Below are 20,820 nucleotides of genomic sequence, written 5' to 3'. Positions count from 1 at the left end.
CAAAGTCTTTCACAATTTTTCCTCACAGTGTTTAATTTGAAAATATTAAATGTTATATTAGCAAATTGCCAGACTTACTGCTCTCTTATTTCCTTCAAGCTTATCACTGTCAAGCCACTAATTAGTCATGTTCAAGTCTATTCCTGGGAGTATTATGTTGAACCTGACAGCTCTCCTTACCCCATTCCCTCAATAATAAGATGTACACCTTAAAAGGTGATGAAATATCATAGGAGTAAATCATTTCCAGTTTTGTTAACTTGGATTACATGCCCCCTTTTATGTGTTTTTCAGAAAGGCCACAGTTTACGTGAAAAATTGGCTGAAATGGAAACCTTTAGAGATATCCTATGTAGACAAGTTGATACTTTACAGAAGTACTTTGATGCCTGTGCTGATGCTGTCTCCAAGGATGAACTTCAAAGGGATAAAGGTTAATTAGGCTATTACCACTATTTTTACTTGGAGAATGAATGGATTTAAAGCCTCTTGATCTTAAAGGGTAATGTCTTTAAGTGATAAAGGTAATTATAGTCACTTTCGCTGAAAACTCCCAATGTAACAGATTTTGGTGTCCATATAACTTAAATACTTTAATAATGCATCCTAAGTAATCTGATCCCCCCCATACCAGATACGACTGAAATTTTTTTAGGTGATTTTTAAGCTCTTTATTCCATTGAAAAATATATCTATCATCTTGGTAACATGGGGCATTTCACAGGAGTATGTCTAATAAATTTACCCCATGGGGCACCTGGCTGGCTCATTCAGTAGAGCATATGACTCCTGATCTCAGGGTCATGAATTCAAGCCCCGCATTGGGCCTAGAGCTTATTAAAAAAAAAAAAAAAAAAGATTGTACCCCATCATGAGTCTTAGAAGCATGTTTATGTTAAATCCTCCAAATCTGAAATCATTCCATCTCTTTATTCCCCTCTCTTCCTTCTCTTCTTCTCCCTTTCTTTTTCTCTTCACTTTTCTCTCTCCCCATCCCTTCCTCTGGCCTTTTTCTCATAGAAGAAGAAACTAATAATGGAGCTACATAGAGATTTAAAAATAATATTTAGTGAATTTTTTTATTTAAGCAAGATGATCTTCTTTTAACTTACTCATAATGTGAGTTTTTATTTTTTTGTTGTTACTGCTAAAGATATTACTGTTAACATCTCTTCTTCATTTTTCCTTTTATTTGCCATGAAGGCAGAAATGAATTACTCATAGCAGTATTACTAAATAGCACGAAGTTCATTCCCCGTATAACTAGGTTACTTGACATGGTTTCATTTCTTGGTTTTATTAAATATGTTTGATCTGAGCTCAGATTCTTTTTGTCTTCTGTCTTCTTTTTCCTCCTTTTGCCTTCATTTGGATTGAGTATTTTTAAAATAATTTTATTTGTTAAGTCCTTTGTTGGCTTTTTAGTTATAACTCTCTGTTATTTTAGAGGCTACTTTAGGGTTCTAGTATGTACATTTAACTTATCATAGTCTGCCTTCAGGTAACATACCACTTCTAACATAGTATAAGAACCTTACAATTATGTCTTTTAATTTTTCCCCACTACTGAGGCAAGAGTCTTCAGTGTTCTCTAACCAGTAGCCTATGAATTACAAGTTTTCCAGTCTGTGTTGTGGAAACAGGAACTTTTCCATGTACCATGTAGGTTTTGGATACTGTCCCTGGAATTTTTTCATATGGTTCTTTCCCTGACCTCTATAGTTTCTTCACTTGTAGGTGCTAACAGTACTCTACTGAATTCTCAAGGGGACCTTCTGCTGATCTCTGGAATTCTTTCTCTGTACAGGTCTCTCGTCTGTAGTCCTCTGTCTTGACCTCCAGTTGCCTTTGCTTTCTGTACTGTCATCTACTCCTCACCTTAGAGAGTCTGCCAGACTCCTTCTGCTTTCCTCCTTATTCTACCACTTGGAAATTCTCCTGAGACACTAACCTAGAGCAATCATAGGGCTCATGTTATTTGTTTTCTGACTCTCCTTTATTGCCCAATATCCAATGTCTTGAAAACCATTGTTTTGTGTAGTTTTTCCAGTTTTTTAGTTTCATGCTAGAGGGTAAGCCTATTTATTCTACCTTGGTCAGAAGCAGAAGCCCATATTCCTCTTAAAGTACTTAATTTTGTCTAAATTAAGTAACCTTGAAGTTTTTTATATTTGATACACTAAGTTTTAGGCTCTTTAACATTTGATATTTATTTCTCTAAAAATAAAGGCAGTTGAACTTCTCTTTCTCCTTCATTAAGAAAAATGTGTGTATTCCTTTTTAATCAAATTAAACACTACACATCATCTTTCATTTGCTTGTAGATGGCCTTTTAAATAAAAACAGGATATATACGGAATTGATTTCTTTTTAAGTGATCATATCAATAGTATATAACGTGTCAAGGGCAAAAGTGATAGTGGAAGGAGTAGAAGTTGGGATGCAGTGATAACCAGGTTGTATAGAAGTTTTGAAAAATAATTTTAAACTATTCATGTTTGAATAAATAGCATCAGTGGTAGACTAACGTATATCACAAAGTACTACAGACTAGGTGGCTTAAACAACAGAAATTTATTTTCTCACAGTTCTGGAGGCTAGAAGTCTGAGATGAGTTGTAACCAAGGTTGGTTTCTTCTGAGGGCCATGAGGGAAGGATCTCATTTAGGTCTCTCTCCTCGGCTGTCTTCTCCCTTTGTCTTCATATCATCTTCCTCCTGTAAGTGCCTGTGTTTAAGTTTCATTCTCTTACAAGGACACTGGTCGTATTGGATTAGGACCCACCCTAATGACCTCTGGAAAGATGCTGTATCCAGATAGAGTCACATTCGGAGGTATGGAAGGTTAGGACTTCAACATATGAATGTTGCAGCTACACAGTTCAACCTGTAACAACTGATGTCCCAAAAAATGCTATCTTAAGAAATACTGATGCTTTTAAGAATACATATTGGGTAAAGATGAAATAAGGACTTGTACCATAGTTTCCTACTTTGTAGATCAGAGTTGATGAACTGAGTCTAAGGATCTTTCATTAAATTATCAATACTAAGGCTATGACAGCAGTGGATTATGGGTAGTGAATTCATCTACTTTTGTTTGTTTAGCCTTCCTGCTAACTTGATAAGTGATTAATCCACTACCTGTACTCTGTATTTACCTTTCCAGTGAGATTTATTCTTTCATATTTTTTTTTTGTTGATAATGAGAGCACTTTCTTTTCAGCCTACAGAAGTCCCTTTAACATTTCCTGTAAGGCTAATTTAGTGGTGATGAACTCCTTTAGCTTTTGCTTGTGTGGAAAACTCTATCTCTCCATCAGTTCTGAATGATAACTTTCCTGGGTTGAATGTTTTTGGTTTGAAGTCTTTTTTTATGGCTTAAAGAATTTTAAGAATCGCTGTTCTTTATTAAGTGTGTCATTGAAATAATAATAGCAAATTCTCATTTTATTTTAGGTGTTCAGTGTTTTTATATAAAATGTTTTATCAGAACTGTTAGTAAGACACTTTCAACCCAACTTCCTCCCTACCATTCCCACACATGCTTCAGTAGGATTTAATTAACCCTTAAAATCATAGATATATGGGTTTACAGAAATAGAAGACATTATCTCTAACCTAAACTTACTGTTTAATTTTAAAGGAAGACAGGTATCACATTAAAGGAAGGTTTCTATTAATCTTGTTCTTTTGTTCATTGTTAGTTTGATGACTTGAAATAGATTACTTAACATTTTTCCACATCTCTTTTCTCAAGTGTAAAGTGGATATCATATCCCGCACATACGACTGTGAGAATTAAGTGAGAATATATAGATTAGCACTGTGCCCAAGAGCAAAACTTCAGTAAATAATAGCTGCTTTTTTTTTTTTAAAGGGATTGTCTTTCCTTTTTTTTTTTTTTTTTTTTAAGATTTTATTTATTTATTTGACAGAGAGGGAACACAAGCAGGGGGATTGGGAGAGGGAGAAGCAGGCTCCCCGCAGAGCAGGGAGCCCGATGTGGGACTCGATCCCAGGACCCTGGGATCATGACCTGAGCTGAAGGCATCACTTAACCAACTGAGCCACCCAGGCGCCCAATAGCTGCTATTTTTAATGTGGTTTATTTAGATTACTGCAAGGATAAGGAAAGCAGGAATGATTGGGTTGGGGGATTTGTATTAGGGCAGTAGTTTCAAACCATGTCAGATATCCCTTAAAGGTGCCTCAGGGAAGGGCAAGGAGTGCTTGGTTGGGAAGGAAAGGGGAAGTCTACTCTGTTAGCCAGCACAGCTCTTGTTTTCATCAATTTTACATATTAAGTGTTGGGCTAGAAAAAGAAAGTTGAAAATCCCTGTTTGGTGGTATTAGGCTATTAGATGGTTAGAGATACGAAACCCAAAGTAGATACTAATGAGATAAGTGAGGCACAAACCTCTCAGTAATATTTAAGAACAGTTCATCCGAGTAGTATTGAATCAAGGTCAGGATCTTGTCTGGTAGTAAGTACTGATTTAAAAGCAGAGCAGTATGCTGTGGATTTCTTAGAATTGACCATATGAATTGTCTATTCATCCATAGAAATGAATAGTAGGTGTTAGTAGATAATAGTTTATGATTTGAAAAAGTTGTTGCAGATGAGTAGCAAAATTTTTTAAGTGATGAAAAAATGAAATAGCCTAGTAACTAGAAAATGGCAGCACAGAACAAAAGTATTTTCCGTGGTGATTGCTACCATTCAGGGGAGGATTAAAGAACAGGAGTGGGCTCTGCATCTATTGGAGAGAGAGAGCACGAGCTAAAGTAGGTGAAATGTTTGTTGTAGAGCGAAATTACTCTTGATGTAGAGATACAGACAAGAAATAAGACATTAATTTAGAATGAAGACTTCTTAATGTAGAAAGGGAGTACCTAAGAAAGAAAGAAAGATAGAAGCCGGGGCGCCTGGGTGGCTTAGTCGTGAAGCGTCTGCCTTCGGCTCAGGTCATGATCCCAGAGTCCTGGGATCGAGCCCCGCGTCGGGAAGCCTCCTTCTCCCTCTCCCACTCCCCCTGCTTGTGTTCCCTCTCGCTGTGTCTCTCTCTGTCAAATAAATTAAAAAAAAAAAAGAAGAAGAAGAAGAAGCCATTAAAAAGTGTGATAGAAAGCAGAGAATAAGGTTGGGGGCTAAGGTTTATAAATTTGCATTAAAAGTGGAATACAGAATACAGAGGATTAAAGTATGTTAGGCAGTAGGGAAAGGGATAGTAAATAGAAAAAAAGGTATGCAGAAGGAAAACATGGGGGATTCTGTTTTTTCTGGAATTGGGTAAGTTAAAAGGGATGTCCAGGCACAGACACATTAGGATGAATGAAAACTGATATCACACCTGTAAGTCATTCTGTTTTCCCTATATATCCAGAAATAGTAAATTTAAGAACTCCCAGAGGCAAGTTAAGGCATCTTTTGTATGCAAGTTACTTTACATTCCTTTTCAGCCCTTGCAGGCCTCTGGTAGAATTATGAAATTGCCCAAGCTAGGTAGGAAGGGATAAGACCAAGCTAGGTAGGAAGACTAAAGGACAAAATAATTCATATCTCAGTACTATCCCTTACACAAATGAGAATGGGTACAGTTTTTATAATAATGTATTGTATTTAAAGACATTCCACAGCATGTTTATTAGGCATACCTTGACAACCACTGAAAATACAAAGGTAAGTAAGGTCTTGTTCTCACAGAATCCAGGATATATTGACTCATTCGAACATAAGAATAAACTGGTTAATTCCTATTTCCTTTCACCCTAATATCCTTAAATATATTTTATTTAGTTGTAGAAGATGATGAAGATGACTTTCCTACAACACGTTCTGATGGAGACTTCTTGCATAACACTAATGGCAATAAGGAAAAGTGTAAGTAGTACATTTTTTTCCTCTCAGCTACATAAAGTGTTTTTTCTAAAGTTATATAATAACTAAGTATATAACAAGAATAATTATCTAATTGAGCAATTTTTTAAAAGCAGTGTAACTACTGGAAAATGAAAGTTCCTTCTAGGAAAAGACATGTAAGTAAAATATATATTCTGACATTAAATAATAATGGCCACTCATTATCTAACAAGACTCATTCTGAATTCCAGACATTGGCCCACTTATTTCAGCAGTATTTCGTAAAATCAGTTTCTAGTACTGAAAGTTTATTTCTTGGGGGAAGCATTATAATGGAATTTGAATGTTTATTTAGAGTATATTTCTCTGTTCAACATTCTTTTCTGTCTCCACTCAATAAACTGGTGTTGAAAAGTACATATTCAGTGTTATTAAAGGAAAATTATTAAAAATAGCTCTGATTTCATAGTGCAGTTGTTTACAGACCCAGGAGCAAGGTGGCTTATTTCATATACTCATTTATTGTTGCTCTGTTTATAACGGCTTATTAGATGGAATTCTGAATTGTTCATTTGAAACCTGTGATTTGCGAGTCCCTGCATAGGGGCTCCTTGCTCAGCAGGGAGCCTGCTTCTCCCTCTGCCTGCCCCTCCCCCTGCTTGTGCTCTCTCTGTCTCTCCCTCTCTCTCTGACAAATAAATGGATCTTTGAAAAAAAAAAGAAAGAAACCTGTGATTTGTGACAACATGGATGAACCTCAAGGGCCTTGTAGTAAAAGAAATAAACCAAAGACAAATACTGCATGGTATCACTTACATGAGGAATCTTAAACAAACAAAACCAGGAACCTGTGATTCGTAGTCAGTACTCTTCTTTTGACATATCTTAAGAAAAAATGAGTAGGTTTGCAAAAAATTCTTTTAATTACAAAAATAAGACTTTGTGAAAAAAATAAGTTAATTGTGCTTATTTTTGCTAAAGTTGTGAAAGAATGTGAAGTATAATTTATACCTATTTTCAAATAATTTTTCAAATTGTTGTATTCATGGCATTAATTTTCTATTTCAGAGATCACAGTGGAATATTCCATTATTGATACTAAAGTCTGATGCTTCTTTCTCCCCATTTTATCCTTCTTTCCCTCTTCCTGTTTCTTATTTTCATCATGGCTCTCTTCTTCCTTATGACCTGCCCCCTCCCAGTCTTGCAAAATACTAGCTTCTTACTACAAACTGGTCCTTCCAACTTGGAACTAAAATATTGAACCTTACTGAATCATCTAGATTTGCCTTTATGAAATTAGAGGATTATTTTGGAAAGATTCTTTCAAGTTACATTTTAATTTCACAATGTATAATCTGCTTTAATAGAAAAAAGATTTTGTTTGGACATTGAAAAAATTGTAAAACTTTCAGGTCCAGTCTTCCGTCCTGGTCAGCTCCCCTGCCTACATTCCCCAGAATTGAAGGGAAACTTACTTTCTGTAGAAATTGAACTGGAGGGTTCTAGATTCAGGAATACCTGACATAGTAAAGGATAGGTGTATTGGCCTATTGTTAAAGGGATTACGTGAAAATTTACATACTGATTGTTGAAATTTAACAGCCTCATTGTTCTGTTTATCCGAGAACCCTAAACCAGGCACTAAATGAAAGTCTACTTACTGCAGCTCCTTTCTTCTACTGTGTTTCCAGAATACGCATCAACCAAGCATATATTTTGTGATACAGAATTAGAACATAACTCTGTAGATGCTGAATGACCACAAAGAAAGGACCTATAAATAGAGATTTTCTGTGTCTACCATGAAAAAGCTGTCTCACTACCAGATCACCCTTTGATTAAGTCCACTAATTAAAAAACCCTGCTAGTGCTTACAGAGCTTCCAGTAATTTACTCTTAAATATGAACAGATAGGGCGCCTGGGTGGCTCAGATGGTTAAGCGTCTGCCTTCGGCTCAGGTCATGATCCCAGGGTCCTGGGATCGAGTCCCACATCGGGCTCCCTGCTCCTTGGGAACCTGCTTCTCCCTCTGCCTCTCTCTCTGTCTCTCATGAATAAATAAATAAAATCTTTAAAAAAAAAAAAAAATATGAACAGATAGCCAGATTTCCAGACATTTGAGGAAAGCCTCCAGTCTCTCTTTTTTTGAAAAGAACCTTGAAACCAAGCAACAGAAGACAGGGTTATTAAAGTCATTTTGAGAAATATCCTACAAGATGTTTGTATAATTTTTTAAATCATGAGTCATGTTTTAAGTACACTTCTGGAATTCACTGTTTAAAGTAATTCCTTTCTTAGTGTTGATGAAAATTAACTCTTGTTAATCCCATAGATGGAAAGTATCTTTCTGTAGTTAACCTCTAGAAATAAGTTGGAAGCTTTGTATATAATCTGGTAAAGTGAACAAAATATGAAGTCTTTAAAAACCTGGTACTACTTAATCATAGCCTGGGATTAGGGTGTCAGTCATCTCTCAAATAAAGACAGGGTCTTTCTGCTAGATCCAACAAGCATCAGAAAAAGGAGAAATGATGCTTCATTCTTGAGAGTGGTTATTATAATGATACTCACCATTATAGCCATCATTAAAGATTTGGTTTAGATCACATATTGTGATAGTAGTATGTTAAGTTTTTAAAAATTTAAAACTAGTATACCAACCTGATAGTAAGTTCTATGTATTTCAAGAATAGGATTAGGGGTGGGTTTTGAAGAGTAGAGTAAAACATCCACAGGTTCTAAGATGAGAAGAAAGGCAATTAAAGTAATTTGAATTTTAGACCAGAGGAGGAATTTTTGGTTACAAAAACACCTTCCTTAGTTAAAGACCTCAGGAGTTTAGATCATGGCAGAAGGACTTTTTGCTCAATCTTTTGTGAATAAACTTATTTACCTCTAATGTAAATTTTCTTCTGTTATATGCTGTGTCATCTTTTCTTAATTTATATTTCTAGGGTCAAAAGGGGAGACTTTATGATGACAATTTCAATTCATCAGAAAGATATAACAATTGTAACATGTAGTTGCATGTAATAACAGAACCCCAAAATACATGGACCAAAACCTGACCAAATTGAAGAGAAAAAAAAAAGACAATTCAGTAGTAATAGTTTGAGACTTAAATATCTAGCTTTCAACAATTGATAGAAAAAGTAGGAAAAAGACCAATAAGGAAATAAAATACTTATAAACAATCAGACCTGGTAGACATGTACAGAATACTCCACTTAACAATAGGAGAATATATGTTCTTCTCAGTAGTACATGTAACATTCTTCAGGAGAGAGCTTATTCTTGGCCATAAAACAAGTTCCAACTAATTTAAAAGGATTGAAATCATACAAAGTACGTCATTTAACCACAAAGGAATAAAATTTGAGATCAATGACAGAAATTTAGAAAATTCATAAATACATGGAAATTAACACACTACATAACCAGTGAATTAAAGACAAAAATCACAAAGCAAATTAGAAAATACTGTGAGATGAATGAAAGCAAAAATACAAGATACCAAAACAGATGGGCTGCAGCTAAAGCTGTGCTTAGAGGGAAATGTATAGCTGAAACACCTTTATTATAAAAGAAGAAAGAGGGTCGCCTGGGTGGCTCACATGGTTAAGCATCTACCATGGGTTCAGGTTGTCCCTGGGATCAAGCCCCTCATCGGGCTCCCTGCTCAGTGGGGAGTCTGCTTCTCCCTCTCCCTCTGCCCCTCCCCCCACCTATTCTCTCTGTCTCTCTCTCAAATGAATAAAATCTTTAAAAAAAAGAGAGAGACTCAAAAAACAACACAAACTATAAATTGGTTCTTTGAAAAGATACCAAATTAACAAAATTAAAGATATCAAAATTAAATTTTGATGAATTAATCAAAAAACACAAACTATAACCTCATTCTTTGAAAAGATACCAAATTTTTTTTTAAAGATTTTATTTATTTACTTGAGAGAGACCAAGAGAGAGAACATGAGCGGGGGTGGGGGGAGCAGAGGGAGAAGCAGACTCCCCACTGAGCAAGGAGCCCAATGTGGGGCTCAATCCCAGGATCATGACCAGAGCCGAAGGCAGACGCTCAACCCACTGAGCTGCCCAGGCACCCCAAAAAGATATTAAAATTATTAGCTAAACTGATCAAAATAAAGAGAAGATTCAAATTACTAAAATCAGAAATGAAAGGAAGGTTATTACTACTGACCTTTTAGAAATAAAAAGGATTAAAGGGGAAGGCAATAAATAAATGTATGCCGACAAATTTGATAACTTAGATGACATGGACAGAAGTCTTAGAAAGGCACAAACTACTGAACTTGACTCAAGTAGACATAGAAAATGCAAATAGACCAATAATAAATAGATATAATTAGTAATAAACTTCCCACAAAGAAAAGCCCAGCCTCAGATGGCCTCACTGCTTAATTCTAAACATTTAAAGAAGAATTAATGCTGTTTCTTCACAAATTCTTCCAAACTTTAGGAGGAATACTTCTTAAATTGTTTGCTGAGGCCAGTTTTACCTTGATACCAAAACAAGACAAAGATATTGCAAAACTATAGACCAATATCTCTTATGAATATAGATACAAATACTCAATAAAGTACTGGCAAACCAAATCCAGCAACATCTAAAAAGGATTATGCACCATTACCGGAAGGGATTTATCCCAGAATGCGGTTAGCTTAACATGGGAAAATCAGTTGATACAATAATCATATCAGTAGAATAAAGGCCAAAACTGGTGGTCATCTCAGTAGATGTTGAAAAAACATTTGACAAAATCTAATACTCTTTCATGATAAAAACACTCAAAAAACTAGGAAGGACTACCCAAAGTATCTGTGAAAAACCCACAATGAACATCACATTTAATGGTGAAAGAGTGAATGCTTTTCCCCTGATACCAGGAACATGTCCATTCTTGCCACTTCTGTTCAGCGCTGCATTAAAGATTCTAGCTAGGACAACTGGACAAGAAAAATAAATAAAAGGCATCCCAATTCAGAAGGAAGAATTAAGACTATTTCTATTTGAAGATGCCATTATCTTGTATAGCAAAAAAGCATAAGAAATCCACTAAAAAACTATTAGAACTAACATGAGTTCAGCAGGATTGCAGGGAATAAGATCAATATATAAAAAATCAATTGTGGGATGCTTGGCTGGCTCATTTAATGGAGTTTGTGACTCTTGATCTTGGAGTCATGAGTTCAAGCCCACATTGGATATAGAGCTTACTTAAAAAAAAAAATTGTATTTATACACTAGCAATGAACAATGTGAAGGTTAAGGTAATGATTTCATTTATAGTAGTATCTTTGTGGCAGTTTATAAAAAGAATTAAATGCTTGGGAATAAACTTAACAAAAGAAGCAAAAATTTGGGGCGCCTGGGTGGCTCAGTTGGTTAAGCGACTGCCTTCAGCTCAGGTCATGATCCTGGAGTCCCGGGATCGAGTCCCGCATCGGGCTCCCTGCTCGGCAGGGAGTCTGCTTCTCCCTCTGACCCTCCCCCCTCTCATGTGCTTGCTCTCTCTCATTCTCTCTCTCTCAAATAAATAAATAAAATCTTTAAAAAAAAAAGAAGCAAAAACTTTATACTCTGAAGACTGTAAATTGGTGAGTAGGTGTAGGACTAGGAAGTGACTGCTAATGTGTATGGGATTTTTCAGGGTGGTTCGTGAAAATGTCCTGAACTTGATTGTTGTGATGCTTGTACAAACCTATGAATACACTAAAAACTGTTTAATTGTACATGTTGAGTCCATTTTGTGGTATGTGAATTATATCTCAATAAAACTGTTATTGGGCGCCTGGGTGGCTCAGTTGGTTAAGCGACTGCCTTCGGCTCAGGTCATGATCCTGGAGTCCCGGGATCAAGTCCCGCATCGGGCTCCCTGCTCGGCAGGGAGTCTGCTTCCCCCTCTGACCCTCCTCCCTCTCATGCTCTCTGTCTCTCATTCTCTCTGTCTCAAATAAATAAAATAAATAAATAAATAAAAATTAAAAAAAATAAAACTGTTATTAAAAAATAGACTAAATAGCTGACTTAATACACTTAGATTTTTTGGCCTTTAGTTTAGATTAAAGCAATCTAAAATAAAAAATTCCCGGGCGCCTGGGTGGCTCAGATGGTTGAGCGTCTGCCTTCAGCTCAGGTCATGATCTCAGGGTCCTGGGATCGAGTCCCGCATCAGGCTCCCTGCTCCTTGGGAGCCTGCTTCTCCCTCTGCCTCTCTCTCTCTCTCTCTCTGTCATGAATAAATAAATAAATAAAAATCTTTAAAAAAAATAAAAATAAAAATAAATAAATAAATAAAATAAAAAATTCCCTACCTAAACCCTCATTTCTTATGATTAAATTGTATTAAATGTTGAAGATGGCCACGTATGTGGATTTTTTGTGTCTTTTATATTTTCCAGTTGTTACCATTTAGCTATATTTTCTGACCAGTTTCCTAACTTACATCTCTTCATATTTTGTAAATAATATACAAGAACATTTTGTCATGTCATCAACTATATAAAAGAATGACTATAGATATTAACTGATCTATCAAATCAAGGTATACTCTCGATGAAACTCACTAAGAGGAAAAGTGTTAATGAAACATGCATTACTCTAGGAAACATGAGCAATACCCTGTTCTTTCTTTCAACCTAATCTGTGTGCCTGTGCATTAACTGTCCAAACAGAAAATTTGTACCACCAGTCACTTTCATCCCCATTTAGCTCGGAGACTTTTTTCATGTGAAAATATTTTAAATTCAGTTTTTTAGCCAACTGTATCTTAGAGAAAGCACATCTACAATAGGCCACTAGTCCAGAACTAACTGATTGTTGATCCTAGTGTGATTGATATCAGTGTCATAGTCTTCAACCATGTTTCTTCTTTATCATAGTAGACAGGTGAGAGATTTAAACAGATTGCCATCTTGTATGTTCAGAAGGACTTACCTGCCAATATTTTTCTGTTCCTGTGTGTCTGTGTACCACACACACACACATACAGACACATATACAATCTTTCTGATGTAAGGAAATGAGAAAAACTCACTACAGAAACTAGGGATTCCCCCTTATGTTGCCTACTATTCAAAAATAGTGTTTGAGGGCGCCTGGGTGGCTCAGACGGTTAAGCGTCTGCCTTCGGCTCAGGTCATGATCCCAGGGTCCTGGGATCGAGTCCCGCATCGGGCTCCCTGCTCCTTGGGAGCCTGCTTCTCCCTCTGCTTCTCTCTCTCTCTGTCTCTCATGAATAAATAAATAAAATCTTTAAAAACAAAAACAAAAATAGTGTTTGAGAGTCTTAATGAAAGGAAAGGATTTCAAATAGCTCAGCTTCTCTCAGCATTTGTTTTTATTTTTGACATGTTGATGTGAATTTATAGGTTCCTTAATTTTCTGACTGTTCATACCTTTAAAATAGTTTTAAAGTATATAAGGTTAAGAGTTCAACTGAAAGAACTATAAATCTGAATGGTAATCTTTGGAGCCTAATACTTACAGATCTAGATTTACAGGTCATTTTCTGATTTCTACCATTTTTGCCTTTCATTGACATGGTTACTGTCACATATTTTTTATTTCCTTATATTCCAGTGTATCATTTTCCCAGAGGAAACTATGGCATGTCACTTTGTCTCTTTTAAGAGTACCCCCCCCTTCCCTCTCTAAAAAAAAAAAAAGGGAAGGAAGAAGAGGAGAAAAGAAAGAAAGTAAAGTGGCGGGGGGGTGCGGTGGTGCAGGGCACATGGGTGGCTCAGTCAGTTAAGCGTCCAACTCCTGATTTCGGCTCAGGTTATGATCTCAAGGTGTGAGATCAAGCCCTGCATCAGGCTCTGGGCTGGGCATGGAGCCTGCTTAAGATTCTCTGTCTCCCTCTCCGCCTCCCCCCACCCCTTCCTTTCTCTCTCCTCTTCTCTAAAAAAGAAAAAAAAAAAATAGTCATTTCCTTGTTTTTAGCTGAGATATTTAGATGAGTATGCTCATCTAAAATTACCAAGTACTTCAGAGTTCTACTTAAGTTTTCCCATCAAGATTGATATAGTTCTACAGTATAAGGTATAAGAGACTTGGAGGAAAAATCAAAGTAACCAGTACTTAGAGGAGCCCAGTGGATAACAGATTAAGGTGAGGTTTTGTCATCATGACTTTCATTTACTAACAGATGTAACATGAGAGATTTATTTCAGAGACATTACTGTGTGTGAGACACTAAAATAAAGTGTTGAAAATATCAACTGTTTAAAAGCTTAGTCTATGACATAATCACTGTATCATTCTGAAAAGGATTTTAGGTGGCTGCTTCTGAAAGTAGTAAGTACAGCTGAAGATGTACATTTCTGTATTTCTAGAGTTTTTTCAAAAACATTTCATGTCACTCTTTCATCTTCTATATAAAGTTTATATATAGTAAGTATATAAATTAGCATTCAGCAGAAGAGGACACATTATTTTAGTTGTATACATTCTTTTATGCAGAACACAGATGACCTTTGATTTCATTGCATTAATAAAAATAGTTTATAATGAAAATGCGGTCTTGGTAAGAGTGATAGAAAATATAGAATTTACAATGATAGAAAGGCTTTTCAGAAAATATAAGAAAAAATAAATTTTTTAACAGCTTTATTGAGATATAATTAACCTACAGTAAACTGCATATTATTTAAAGTGCATGATTTGGTCAGTTTTTATATTATCCTGAAGATATTATAATCAAGATCATTATCATATCTATCACCCTCAAAAGTTTGCTCCATCTCTTTGTCATCCCTCCTCTCCCTGTTCCCAAACAACCATTCTGATCTCTTTTTTTGTCGCTATAGGTTAGTTTGCATATTCTCAGGTTTAATATAAATGGACTCATGCAGTATGTGGGAGGGTTTTGGCCTGGTTTCTTTCTTAGAGATACATCATGTTACTGTTTGTATTAGTATTTGATTTCTTTTCATTGCTAAGTAGTATTCCCTTGTGTTGATACAACACAGTTTGCTTATCCATTCATCTCTTGATGGACATTTGGATTTTTATAGTTTTTGGCTATTACAAATAATGCTGCTATGAGCATCCATGTGCAGTGTTTTTATGGACATATATTTTATTTGAGGTCAATACTCAGTAGTGGAATGGCTGAATCATATGGTAGGTGTATATTTAACTTTTTAAAAAAACCACCAAGAGGGGCACCTGGGTGGCTCAGTTATTTAAGTGGCTGCCTTAGGCTCAGGTCATGATCCTGGAGTCCCAGGATCAAGTCCCGCATCAGGCTCCCAGCTCAGCAGGGAGTCTGCTTCTCCCTCTGACCCTCTCCCCTGTCATGCTCTCTCTCATTCTCTCTCAAATAAATAAATAAAATCTTTAAAAAAACAAACAAACAACCACCAAGGTTCATTTTACCAGCCATACAGGATAGTCCTGGTTCCTCCAAATCCCCACCAACACTTGGCATGGTCAGTCTTTTTAAATTTTAGTCTTGGGATACCTAGGTGGCTAGGTTGGTTAAGTGGCCAACTCTTGGTTTCCACTCAGATGATGGTGTCAGGGTCCTGGGATCGAGCCCTGTGTGGGACTCCATGCTCAGAGGGGGGTCTGCTCAGGGATTCTCCCTCTCCCTCTGCTCCTCCCCTGCTCACGTGCCCGTGCTCTCTCTCTCTCAAATAAATAAATCTTTAAAAACATAAAACAAATTTTAGTCTTACAGTAGGTATGTAGTGGTGTCTTGTTATGTTTTTTTTTTTTTTTCCCTAGTAACTAATGGTATTGAGCATCTTTTCATGTGCTTATTTGCTATCCATATCTCTGTGTTGAAGAATGTTCAAATCTTTTGTCCCAATTTTTTAGTTGGGTTATATATTTTCTTATCATTAAGTTTTGAGATGACCATGTATATTCTATATTGAAGTATAGAATGTGTCAATATTCTATATTAATATATGTTATATGTAACATATGGATAAAGGATACAAATCCTTTATTAGCTATATGCTGTGCAAAGATTTTCTTGTAGTCTGTGGCTTGTCTCTTCATTTTCTTTTTGTAAGTATTTTAAAGTGGAAACTATATGTATTTAAGATATATAACATGATTTGATATTCACAGTGAAATGATTCCTGCAGTCAAGCTATTTAACATATCATCTCCTCACATAGTTACCATTTTTGTTTGTAATGACCGTACCCAAAATCTGTCTCAGCAAATTTCTAGTATTCAGCACAGTATTATTAATTATAGTGATAGTGCCATACATTAGACCTGTAGACTTACTCATTCTACATAACCTTCATTCTTTTCACAATACTTTTAAGAGCAGAAATTTTAAATTTTGATGAAGTTTACTTTATCGGTTTTTCTTTTGTGGATTATACCTTTGCTGTCATATCTACATGAGTTTTTAAAGTTGAAAGTATCATTATTTCACTTATAAGTGTTCTATTGGAATGATTTCTTATTAGGTAAGAGTATAAGATATTATGCTGTCTTGCTTGCATCTTGTTGAGTTGTAAGATTTTTCATTAATTCAAAGGCGAACTCTGAGTTAAAATTATAAAATGTAAACATAAGAGCCATTTAATGTGTGCATTGGTCTCAAACTTAATTGTGGATATTTATTTAAAAGTTTTACATGACCTTATTCAGTTCTATAGTTTATTGTCAGGTATTTTTTAAATTTTAGGTCTCTCAGAATGTAAGGTAGTTCTTGCCGTAATTTGGTCCCGCTTTAAGCTGGCAGGGTGTTATTGTTAAAGTATTATTCCTCCTACCACTTTGTTCACTGGGTGCAGTACAGCAAATAGATTTCAGGAAACAGAACCCAGAAAAAAAGATATGAAAGTACATATGCTGCTGCAAGCTTCTTTGCTTATGGAGTATGGAATGGGAATTTTTATATGTTGGCCAACAAGAGGGAAATTATAATCCAAAAGTCTGCTCTGACTTGCTGGGTTTTAAACATTTTCTAGTTTTAAGTTGTGATGAAGAGTTATTTCTTCATTAGAAAGACTTCCAGTGATTAACTTTCTCCTCCCCCCCCCCGCCCCCCCCAGTATTTCCACATGTAACACCAAGAGGAATTAATGGCATAGACTTTAAAGGGGAGGCAATAACTTTTAAAGCAACTACTGCGGGAATCCTTGCTACACTTTCTCATTGTATCGAACTAATGGTAAAACGTGAGGACAGCTGGCAAAAGAGACTGGATAAGGTAAGTCTCATTTTTCTTCCTCTTAAAAAATGATTTTATTTCAGCTTTATATATTGATTGAACATTTAAACTAACTTCTTAGGGAAAAACCTATTGGGATTGATAGAAGTAGCCGGGGGTACTACTCCTCTGAAAGTTTGTAGGCATCTTAAACTCATTTTCCTAGTGAGATTTACCAGTTATGTATTCAGTTACTATACAACACAAATTTGTGGTAGGATTTTAATAGAGAAATTTTTGTAGTAGTAATGGTAATGCCTTGGAATAGAAATGATGAGCCACTTCACATTACCTAGCTTTATTGTGAAATATGTGAAGCTGCATTTAAGTTATATGAACTGAAACACCAATTTATCAAGTTAAACATTAACTTACTGCATTTGTAGCCATATATACTTTCCAGGGTCATTGTGCTATTATTTAACACATGTTGTTCATGGAACATTTGCCTCATGTTCACCTGCTTCCACCTTTGTTTAAACTTCAGCACTGATAGTAACATTACAATATGAATCTTTAGTTCCTAATGTCAACTATGGCTCAGTAAATTTGTTTAGTAGGAAAACTTCTATTTAGAATTCAACATCAGGAAAATAATAAAATGTTAGAACTATAACATATCTTAGAAGATTTAGTTCTGGTCTAATGCCAGCATTTTATAGAAGGAACTGAGAGGCCCAGAGACTGGTCCAGAGATGCTAAGTAGCAGTTGGAAGAATTTTACTCTATTTTATATTACAGCTCTGAATACTAGGCCAGACATTAGTCAGAATCCTGTCATTCTTGAATGAGTCAAATTGCTTTTAGTGTTTCAAGATCTAATCAATTTGAACAGGAAACTAGGTAAAGCAATGTTACCACTGATGATTAATGGCAGGATGGCCAGGGGTTTGATTAGTACTGTGTATTTAAGGAAGTCCCCCTGTGTAGAAGAAAAGAATTCTCAAGTGTAGGTGACAGTAAACCATATTGACTGGTAATACATATTCTTTAAAAACAAGCAGTGAAAATGTATATTTAAGGTACAGACATTTCATTATTCTGGAGTCAAACTATTTTATCTTCAGAGATTTCAACTCTTTAACAGTGTGAATCAAATTTATTTTTTAGAAGATTCCATGTACACACAAAAATAATGTGTTGAGAAAACAGGACAACCCCTTAACTCATTAGACATAGCTCAAGAGAATCATTCAACTTGTCCAGACTAGCTTATTTTAAACTTTGTCGCACTTTTCTCTTAAGGTTTCAGTCTCTCGTCTTTTTATCCTTCACTAAGGGATCATCATCTTCATTCATATATTCTAATCACAATACCTAAAAAATATTCATTAAAAATGAAACCTGGCTTTCCCATCCTTTCAGCAATCAAGTTTCTTACTTGCAGTGCTGAAAAGGGAAGTGAACTTTTGCTTAACTTCACTGTTGTCAGTCTTATGTATTCTTTTTCTTCATTGAGGAGCAATAAAGGATCTGTGAAAAAATAATTTTGTTGCTTTTCAGTGCAACATCTAAGCAAAGAAAAGCCACAAAAGATGGCAATATTAATTGAAATTGAGAAACTACTGCATTTTATAGTCTTTTACAGGTCTGATGGCAAATCTTATTCACTATAATTTTTTCTTTAAGTTGAAATAGGATCCCAGTTATATTTTATATGAAATGTAAGAGTGTGGATATGTTTGATATGCAGTATGTATGTGTGTGTGTATACCTATGTTTTATGTATATGTATGGTGTACATGCATGTATATGTGTGTGTGTGTATACACACACTCTATAAGGAATAGAAAGTTCTTGAATAGAGAGTGTTGTTTATCAACAGATTTTTAAGTAATTTATATATTTGGGAAGGAAAGTAGTGATAATTTAATATTGTTTAATTGAAATTTCTGTTTCATTCAAAAAGTATTTATATGCTTATGCTGTGCTAAGCTCTAAGCTAGAAATGGGGAAACAGCAATAAACAGGAAATTGTCCCTCAAGGAGCTTAATCTAAGGAGAGCAATTAAATAGGTCATAGGTGATATAATAACAGCTGTTTGATAGCAGAATTGTTTATACTTTGATTTCTAATGTCAGTTCCATTATTCTTTCAGCTGAATAATAGAAAATTAATATCTAGTGGTGATGATTTTACTTGGTTACCTGTAATAATAATCCCTTCTATTATAGAAGTATACTTAATTGTTAGCTAGTCACGTCCAAGAAGACCAAAAATTGTGAGATTAAACAATTTTAGTTATTAACAATGTTAGGAAGAGAAAATCTATTCGTTGAAGATGTTTGCTTACATCAATAGGCTCTCGTGTGTGTAATTTCACATGCTTTTTTCATTTTCCCTTAAATCCTTTGAATATTATAGCTGTGCTGTATGTTTTTGTTGTGTTCAGTTTTGAAAATTAAGGTATAGCATGAATACAGTGAGATGCACCAAGTGTACTGCTTGCTCATTTTTGTGCTATGTATACACCCCTATAACCGCAACTCAGATTAGATAAGGAATTTTTATAGCACCTAGAAGTTTCCCGCATGCCTCCCTGGTCCATACCATACCACCATCTCAAGACGTGACCATATATACACTTGTGTTTGACTTTTTTCCCCCTCAGCATTGACTGTGAGACTCATTCGTGTTGTTACATTTACTGGTAGTTTATTCTTTTTCATTATATTTCATTGTAAGCCTTCAATTTGTTTATCAGTTTTTCCTGTTGATAGACACTTAGGTTTTTTTATATTTTGGCTATTGTGAATAAAGCTGCAGTGGGCATTCGTGTACCTAGCTTTTGGTGGATATAGGTACATACCTAGCAGTAGAATTGTTGGTTCATGGGGTTTATGCTAGCTGCAGTGCATATTGGCAAACAATTTTCCAAAGTGGTTATATCAGTTTATACTTCTACCAGCAATAGATGAGAATTCATTTGTTCTTCATCCTTGGCAACACTTGGTACTGTCAGGTTTTTGTGGGTGTTTCTTTGTTTTGTTTTGTAATTTTAGCTATTCTGGTGGGTCTATAGACCCGCTTTCTCTTGAGTATGCAGAAATTACGCTTTGGTTCTAATGAACTAATTCACTGATTTGCATGAACCTTAATTCAGATAGGTATTTGGAAGTAGTTAGCTTTGTGTGAGTTCATATGGACTTTAATTTAGCCCTTAGGTATTTGAGGTAAGGGAACAAAGGCATTAGGTTCCTTACAAGCTTGTTAGACTTCAGTTATCAGATTTGACCAGTGCAATCCATTGTTGTAGAAATAAGTTTGAGATTGGTGTCAGAGCCAACCTTTCTAAATTGACCTTGGGTCTTTTAACCTCTTAGAACTACAGATTGAAGGAGAGGGTTAAAGTAGAAATCTGAGCTCTTTTTCATCCCTGAAATAGTTTTAACCAGCAGTGGGAAAGTACCAGAAATTTATCTTTCTTAGAATATATTTTAACATTCATTGATTTCACTTGTTAATTGAGTTATTTTCTTCCTGGTATCCATTGCTTTTTTTCTTGAAAGCAAAATAGATACAGCTTTTACTGGGGGTGGGCTGGGGTAAGCAAACACATGAATACCTTGTAGGCATTTCTGTGGTGTTAATTTATCTTTTTTCTTTGTTTCTGTTTTTTTTAAGTATAGATGCTTTGGCGGTTACTTAATCCATCTAAATCCATAACCTAGGGCTCCAGGTGGCTCAGTTGGTTAGTCATGATACCAGGGTGCTGGGATCTAGTCCCACATCGGGCTCCCTGCTCAGCA

At 35.5% G+C, this 20,820-nt stretch overlaps 1 protein-coding gene across 7 annotated transcripts in view; it reads left to right on the top strand.

Annotated features, from left to right (window-relative positions):
• Positions 1-20,820, top strand: part of CERT1 (ceramide transporter 1) — a 147,199-nt gene that overhangs the window by 54,015 nt on the left and 72,364 nt on the right. For all 7 annotated transcript variants that reach the window (XR_010413103.1, XR_010413102.1, XM_064596251.1 and 4 more), the window contains 3 exons: positions 295-433; positions 5,800-5,883; positions 16,913-17,070. Coding sequence is in view for 5 of the 7 variants with exons in the window: in XM_064596251.1 (XP_064452321.1) it covers positions 295-433; positions 5,800-5,883; positions 16,913-17,070 (381 nt within the window). In the remaining 2 variants the exon portion in view is untranslated. The remainder of the gene's footprint in view (positions 1-294; positions 434-5,799; positions 5,884-16,912; positions 17,071-20,820) is intronic.

The sequence above is a fragment of the Mirounga angustirostris genome, unplaced genomic scaffold (assembly GCF_029215605.1).
Source record: "Mirounga angustirostris isolate CCGP_5_RB_7025 unplaced genomic scaffold, mMirAng1.0.hap1 SCAF_7, whole genome shotgun sequence".
NCBI lineage: Eukaryota > Metazoa > Chordata > Mammalia > Carnivora > Phocidae > Mirounga > Mirounga angustirostris.
This window is presented reverse-complemented; position numbering and strand designations above follow the sequence as displayed.